Below are 8,377 nucleotides of genomic sequence, written 5' to 3' on the forward strand. Positions count from 1 at the left end.
AGGGATAGGCTGGGCTGGTGGGCAGGAAGAATAAGTTAAGAGGAAACAATAAGGCTTGAGAAGAAGTGGGTAGAAGAGAATGAGGGAGAAAGAGAAAGACAGGCCCATGACCAGAAGCCAGGCAGCCTCCAGCCAGCCAGACATGGAATAGAGAGAAAGAAAGAAGGAAAGAAAGAAAGGTAAAAAGTCCTGAGGTAAAACATAGATAAAGAGAAACAGATTAAAATAAGAGCTAAGATAAGGCCAAGCATTCATAATTAATAACAAATCTCAGTGTTGTGATTTGGGAGCTGCTTGGTGGCTCAAAAGAAAAAGCCTGGTACCAGAGCCTTTTCTTTGTTTGGTCCTAGAAGTGGGATGTTTGGGGAAAAAAGGTGGGGAGAGGTGCTTAAAGGAGGCATGCATCAGAAAACCAAAGAGCTGAGTCCTACAGTCAAGAGGGACAAACCCTCCCACTAGCTGGGATGAATCTGGAAGCAGTCTTCCCTGCAGCTAAGAGCCCAGCCCAGCTGACAGTCGGGCAGAGCCTAGATCTGAGTCACACACTGCGAGGCAAGAAGTGGTGCTGTTTTAGGCCGTGAAGTTTATGGTAAGATGCTGCAGCAAGGGAAAAAAAAACTAACAGAATCTTGAATTCCTGTTCATTTAATTAGTCCTAAGGAATATTCCACCCTCAGGTCCAGAAGTTTTGCTTCTTCTGACGCCTAAGCCTGTGTAGACAGATAGGAACGTTTGCTTCCAGTTCCTAAGAGAGCCGGCTTTCATAAACAATATGGGGCAGAGGTTGCTGATGATTTCTGATTTGGACGCTACAATTAAAAGAGCTTTGCATTCAGTGGATGCAAACATATCAGTTATTTCCTATGATGGAGGGGAGGGATGAAACGTGCTGTACCCCAAAGACTATTTCAATAATATTTCTCGCCATATACAGAAATATCTTGCTTGCTCCTTTTTACACACTGAGGTTTTTCATACTAAAAGAAGCGACTTTTATTTTGTGTTATTACAAGAACTTAAATTTGTGTTCTCACCCACCTCTACCCAGCACAACCCCAAACTGTGAAAGCACTGGCTTCAACACAGTGATGGCAACTTCTCCACCACTTAAAGGACTCTTATGGTGACATCACACCCCTCAACCTAGAAGAATGGAGGCAGAAGAGGCTGCATATTTGGCCTTGAAACTTTACTGCCCTGCATCCAGCAGGTTGAAGCTGGTCCGTTATCACTGTGCTTGTGTTGCTACAGATGAGGATTCTATGGAGTGGTAAGAGTCACCCATTCTAACAGAGACTCCAATGGTGTCAAGTGTGTCCATCACACTGTACTAACAATAAGCTTATTTTCACTTCCCTAAGTTTCATCACGTATGTGATGAAACAATTTGCAACCTACTCACCCATTCTAATTCAATGTGATTGAGGGCAGAGAGGGTAGAGAAGGCCCCTGAGGAACTGGCACTTTTCTTCTTCCAGCATTGGGCTTCTATGTTTAGACTCTCCTCACTTTTTTTTTATCAAATGTATATGTGTGCATGTGCACCTACTATGTACCAGGCAGTTTGGGCTGTGGCAACATAAAGATGAATGAGATAAACCCAGTGCCAACCTTATGAACCTTACATTTTATTAATAAATCACAAAATAATTACACATCTTAAAATGTTTTAAAGTGCAATAGCCCTCTTAATCTCTCCTGATAATGACACTCACCATTCACTTATATCCCTAAGTTACACATCAGGTTCGTTTTACATCACTACCTGGCACAGCTCAGACCTGAATTCTGGCCATGGCCTGACACAGCTGAAGTGGTGACCTAGAGGGAATGTAGTTCAGACATTATATCTGACTTCTTTCCCTGTAGCGCCAACACTCTCCTTGTCCTAAACCAGCAAGCCTCCTTTAAATGTACCAAGGTCACCCCAACACTCCCGGTGCAATCAACATTCTCTGTGATTGTGGGTTAAGTGAGTGTTAAGTCATAGTTATGCTTATGAGAACGTGTGTGCAGAAGACAGAAACATTTTATGTGGAACTCAGTTTTGGGCCAGCGTGCATGCGTGCCTGGGTGCGTATGTTCTGATGAGTTTGGGGCAAATGTATGCTATAACCCACATCTCTACCTAGGCTTCTATAGACCAGTTTATCTAAGTTTCTGTGCCTAGCAAATAGGATGACAGTTCTGCAGGCAAACTTTCCTACCATTCTGAATTCACTTGGAGCTGGGAGTCCTGGGGTCAGGATGATGTCATTCTATGCTTGGGCCAGCCTTTCCCTCACCATCTTTGGAAGTTCCTTCCCCAGGCTCAGCCTCATCATCAGCCTCAGCTACGTCCTCTGGCTTTGGCCACTCTCGAGTCTGCCACTCCAGTCTTTCGATGCGGTAAGCGATCTTCAGTGCGCTGGACTCCAGCTCAGCTAGTAGGCGAGCAAACTTTGTCTGTAGATCATCCAGCTGCTGGTCGAGGCCTTTTAGCCTAGACTCTGTGGCCTCCTGGAGGGCGATCTCAGCCGCCTCAGCATTCACATCCAATTTATTCATTTTGAGCAGGATCTCACGGCCCTTCTCCTCCATGACCGCCTGAGCCTGTGGATACTCACTCAGCACCTCTCGCAGATCCTCCTTGCTGAGGCAGAACAGGTCCGAATAACCTAGGCTTTTGATGTTGGCTGTTCGTCGGTTTCCCGACATGTTCCCTGTGGTCCAAGGGCAGAGAGATGTGGGGAGGGAAGGGAAGGTGGCATTTCACTCCAGAACCAGGACATAAACTCCATACCAGTGGTTCTGACCCTCTTTTTCTGCTTTATTCTTTCACATAGTAATGTGCTGTGACCAAGCCCTGTGCTTATCATTAACCTGCCTTGATAGATATTTAATTGGCGAGTTGTATAACAACACAGCTAGCGCAGTAACTTTCAGCTGGTCTGTTGGCACTTCCTGCAGAGCCCAAGGAACACAACTGCTTTGTTTTCTGAGATTCCACCCCACCCACTGACCTTGGCTCAACTCCTCCTGAGGGAACAGATAATCCATATCCTGTTTCTCGCCTTAGTCCTGTAGCAACTCAGACAAAGGCCAGATCTTAATCTATGTGTTCCAAAGTACCATCTTGTCTTAGGGTTCTGCCATTCCCATTCCTCTGACCAGTCCTGTCGCTAGAACTTCCCCTTGGGGACTCACCTTTGATGTTGATGATACTGATCTCCCCAAAGTAGAGCCCTGCACCAAGCACAGCATACTGTGTGACACCGTCATCTGCCACCACAGCCAGCTGGCCCTCACGGATGATGTACATCTCTCGGCCAATGTCCCCTTTGCGGCATACATATTCTCCTGGTGAATAGGTCTGGGGCTGTAGCTTCAGCACCAGCTCTTCCAGCAGGCTGGCTTCACAGTTCTGGAAGATCTGGACTCGGCTCAGGGTAGACAGGTGTACCGACACAGCAACTTCTGCCCGCAGTCGCTCAGGCAAGTGCTGCAAGATGGCTACCTCATTGGTCATCTTCTTGTTGATCTGCAGATGCTGGTACCTGGGAGAAAGGCAGTAAGTACCATTTCCTTGCCAGAACCCCATGTGTCTGCCTCCACCCACTCCATCAGGACTCAGCTCAGCCAAGAACCCAACCACACTGAGCTCTCATACGAGCAGTGGGAGAACCTCACAGTTTTCTGGTCCCCCTTCTTGGTTACAGACATGATCTTTTCTACTTCTTCCAAGGTGTGGAGGCACCTACCAGTGCTTCACCTCCTGTCAGGCCCCACCCCAGCCGCAGTGTCTGATAGCACGTCTACATTGAGCTGCTTCAGTCAGCAAGCTCCCACCCTCTCAGGTAGGCTTTGTGGTGGCTCCCTGACATTGAGACATTTCCTTTTATTCAGAACATAGTTTGCATTATTGTGATATAGCCAACCATCTGTTGTCCATCTCCTGGCTGGATAGTTCCTTTCTCCACCCACTCCTTTCTGTCTCCCAAATCCTTCCAGGCAGGGGCAGCTCTGGTCTCTGTGTCACTCTTGTACACACCCGCTCTTTTCCCCAGTCCAGATTCCCACAGTGGAAGACACCACTTTCTAAGTCCTGTCCAGCAGACCTACCAGTGAATGCTGTCTTCTAAATGCCTGGTATAGTCAGTAGGTAATAAGAACAGAATCACTGGGCTCAGGTCCCAACATATACCTCCCCCTGGCTAGGTCAGCAACCAGCACTCTCACCAGTCAATAACTCTCCGCTCCAACCTCCGGTTGACATGCTGCAGCTTCATGTACTTCTTTACCAGAGCGTGGTCTGGGTAGAAGGCTGCATCTGCAGTGTTCATGTTGTAAATGACAGAGCTCATGCTACCCATGATGGTGGCAAAACCCATGACAGCCAGCAGGAAGTCACCCACCATGAAGAGGTACTCTTCCTCCCGGGCTGGCAGCGGTGTGTCGCCCACAGTGGTCAGGATCAGAGTGGAGAAATAGAAGCTGTAGAGATACTGGCGCCGCAAGCGCTCGAAGCCAGGCTGAGCGGGATCTGGGTATACCCATGCATCCCGTCCGAAGCCCAGGTATCTGGACAGGGCAAAGTATAAGCAGCTGTTCCAATGAATGACAACGAAGATGTAGAGCATCAGCTTGGCGATACGGAAGGCATTTGGGTAAGCTGTGCGGGTCTCTGTGCGGTCAAAGGCCTCAAAGAGGCGGGGTACCCGGAGAAAGCGGTTTAGCCTGAGTGTGGGCACGTGGGGACCCAGCCGCACATAGGCTGCATCTGTGGGGACCAGGGAAGCCAGGTCCAGCAGGAAGCTCCAGGTGCGGACGTAGCGGCTGGCGATCATGCCTTTGTCTACCACCAGGATGCCCTGCTCTAGGAATCCTAGAAAGAAAGGAGGTGGGCTAGGGTCAACTGTGGACAGGTCGGGACTGGCCAGGTATGTCAGGCCAGACAATGAGGACAAGATGGAGGCAGGCATAATAACCCTCTCCACGGTTTCTGGGGTGAGCACTGTGGCATTGCCAAGCACAGACACACATGACAGTGCAGTCCTAGAGGTAGCTGCTTTCTTTTCTTTTCTTCCTTTCCTTTTTAAAATAAATTTTATTTAAATTAGAAAGATCTTATTTTACATATCAATCCCAGTTCCCTCTCCCTCCCATCCTCCCATGCCCCCTACCGACCCCCATATCCCATCCCCCATTCACTCCCCAGGGAGGGTGAGGCCTCCCATAAAGGATCATGAAAATCTGTCAAGTCATTTGAGGCAGGGCCTAGGCCCTCCCTGTGTTTCTAGGCTAAGAGAATATCCTTCCATGGGAAATGGGCTCCAGTAATCTGTTCCTACATCCTGGTTCCACTGCCAGAGGCCCCACAGACTGCCCAGTGCTCCTAGCTGACACCCACATTCAGGGGGCCTGGTTTGTTCTTTGTTGGTTCCCCAGCTGTCAGGCTGGGGTCCGTGAGTTCCCACTTTCTCAGGTCAGCTGTTTCTGTCGGTTTTCCCAGCAGGGTCTTGACCCCTTTGTTGGTCACTCCTCTCTCTGAAGCTAGAGTCCAGGTGTTTGGCTCAGTGAGGTAGCTGCTTTTTTTTTAAACATGTCTTTAAAGAAATGTGAGGAAAAGGTGAGCCCCAGAAACTCACTGACCTGTGTGGAAGTGCACCCCGATGTCTAGTAGGTATAGCAGGTCACTGATGTAGTCCAGCACAAACCAGGCCACCAGGTAACTATGCTGCAAGTCAGGAAAGCAGGCTCTGCAGGGCAGGGACAGAAGGGACTGACTTGAAGCTACCAACTGTGTGTAAGGGGCCTGCTAGCACAGGTCCCTCAGTACTCTTCCTGGAGCCCTTCCAGTGACGATGCCTCTCCTTCAGGTCCTGTCCTCCCTGCCAACCCTTCTCCTCGGCTTAAGTCCCCTCTCATTTAGCACTACTGCCAAACCTGCATACAACGATGATGAGGTTATACATGACTGGGAAGACCATCGTGTTCAGCCACCAGTAGTAATAATCCCCAGATGGGTCTAGGACAGGCAGCCCCTTCCTGTAGGGAAGAAGAGACTCCTCTTATTTATCCATCGGACTTTCAATGCTCGGGTTGTGACCAGGGCACCAAGAAGGTGGAGGCCCCAGGGACAGGTGATTACATCCCCCACAAAGGACCAGCCTGCTCACCTGGCTTTGGATGAGGCTGGGGGGCTAGACTCTGTTGTCTTCACTTTGCTGTCCTGGCTCATGGTTCAGTGGCTTGGTCCTAAGCCTGTAGAATAGCCAGTGCTTCTCCAACTAGAGTGGCTTGAGAATGTGGGGCCTAGTGCCTGGCTTCCTAGAAGAGGCTGCCCCGGGGCTCCAGCTGCGTATTCTCTGGCTTTGAAGCTCTTAGCAACAGGCCTAGGGCTGGCAGGCATGGAGTGGGTGGAGGCAAGGTAGCTCCAGCACCCTCCCTGCCCTGTCTCCCAGGGCTGAGGCTGGTTTACACCTGCCCAGCTAAACACCTTTAATGAGGTCCCTGGGGATGGTTGGAGGGGGATGCTTTGGAAGGAAGCTTCGCTCTCATTGCCGTCTCTTTTCCCCTTCCCCTTAAGTCCATGGTATCAAGTTCAGGAGATTCGGCCAGCCCTCATTGTAGGTTTGAATTCTGTTTTATCTTACGCACAGTCACCATTTGGGCCTAGTTATTTATTTAACAACCATGTGCCAAGTGGCTTGTTTGTGTCAGGTGGTAGACTAGTCTGTAGGGACAAAGGGGTGCCTCTCACATCAGAGGTGGTTTCATTAGCTACATCTTTATCTACATACATATCATCTAATCTGGGGTCTGTGTGTGTCATCTTATGCTACTTTGTCCTCATTAATGCTGGGAAGAGACACCATGACCATGACAGCTCTTATAAAGGAAAGCATTTATTTAGGGCTTTCTCAGTTTCAGAGACTTGGCCCATTTATCATCATGGCGGGGAGCATGGGAGCAGACATGGCAGGCGTGGTGCTGGAGAAGCAGGTGAGAGCTATACTCTGATTCATAGGCAGAGGGGGAGGGTGGCATGGGCTGCTGAAACCTCAAAGCCCACCCCCAGTGACACACTTGCTTCAACAAGGCCACACCTCCTAATCTTTTTAATCTTTTCAAATAGCACCACTCCCTGGTGACTAAACATTCAAATATATGAACCTATGGGGGTCATTCTTATTCAAGCGGCCACAGTCACTTTCAGTCTCCCGTATCTGTACCCTTTTCTATATTAACACTTTTATTAATTTATTTTCTACATTTCAATCCCCGTTCCCCCTCCCTCCTCTCCTCCTACTCTCCCCAGTTCCCCCCGCCCCACCTCTCATCTGCTCCTCAGAGAGGGTAAGGCCTCCACTAGGAAGTCTACTAAGTCTGTCCCATCATCTGGTTGAGGCAGGACCAAGGCAGCTCCCCACCCCCACCCCGATGTGCCTAGGCTGAGTAAGATATCTCTCCATGTAGAATGGGCTCCGCTAAGTCAGTTTGTGCATTAGAGTTAGGTCTTGGACCCACTGCCAGTGGCCTCAAATTGTCCCAGTTACACCACTGTCAACTGATAAGAGTACAGGAAGAGTGATGTTATGTGACATCTGAGGCTAGACCATTAATAACTATATTGCTACTTTCTGGGTTTCTTGGGATGCTTGTTGTGTGATAACTCCCTCTTAGGATCCTTGCTCTTTCCGAGAAACTCTGGAAATCTGAACTGAGTTTAGCTTTTCAGTTTTCCCAACCCAGGCATAATACATATGACTGAAGAAGCCTTTAGATCAGTAGTTCTCAACTGGTGGGTCGAGACCTCTTTGGAGGTCATGTGTCAGATATCCTGCATATCAGATATTTGCATTACAGTAGAAAAACTTACAACTGGAGGTAATCCTTTAGATTGAATACTTTAAAAATTTGAACCAATTCTAGGCTTACAGAAAAGTCGCAAAAATAGTTTTAAACTCCTTCCCAGGTTCCTCTGTCATCCATCACTTTATGTTAACTATAGAATAATGATTACAATCAAGTAACGGCTGATATTAATACTTCCAACAGACTTTGTTGGAATCTATTTCTATATCTTAGTGTTCCTCACTCTTGCTTTAGCCAGCATCCCTCCGGGAAGCCATTCTCAGCTCCTTCATCCTCTAAGCGCAGAAATCATGCTAAGTTCTGATTCTAGATGCTTTTCCTTTTACAGCCCTAATACTATCTTGTAACTGTTTGGGACAGGTTCTAATGGATCAGGATTCCAGGCTGTCATGCAGGAACTTATTTCACATTCTACCGGGTCATGGCAGCTTTGGGAGAGCCAGGAAGAGGCGGTCCCCGCGGGTAGGAAGGTAGAATCCAAGCAGCATACACAAGTCAGTCTGGCAAAAATAAACTACCT

The 8,377-nt window shown here is 48.5% G+C and overlaps 1 protein-coding gene across 1 annotated transcript; it reads right to left on the reverse strand.

The window, feature by feature from the left end:
- Positions 1 to 1,612: 1,612 nt before the first annotated feature.
- Positions 1,613 to 6,322, reverse strand: Cnga4 (cyclic nucleotide gated channel subunit alpha 4). Its single transcript, XM_005087452.4, has 6 exons — positions 6,159 to 6,322; positions 5,926 to 6,027; positions 5,632 to 5,738; positions 4,219 to 4,864; positions 3,187 to 3,536; positions 1,613 to 2,702 (listed from the first exon to the last, which is right to left on the reverse strand). The coding sequence occupies exons 1-6, from the start codon at positions 6,218 to 6,220 to the stop codon at positions 2,254 to 2,256; spliced, it is 1,716 nt and encodes a 571-aa protein (XP_005087509.1). The 5' UTR covers positions 6,221 to 6,322; the 3' UTR covers positions 1,613 to 2,253.
- Between the last annotated feature and the right edge of the window lie 2,055 nt (positions 6,323 to 8,377).

Source organism: Mesocricetus auratus, unplaced genomic scaffold (genome assembly GCF_017639785.1).
Source record: "Mesocricetus auratus isolate SY011 unplaced genomic scaffold, BCM_Maur_2.0 Super-Scaffold_4256, whole genome shotgun sequence".
Classification (NCBI taxonomy): domain Eukaryota; kingdom Metazoa; phylum Chordata; class Mammalia; order Rodentia; family Cricetidae; genus Mesocricetus; species Mesocricetus auratus.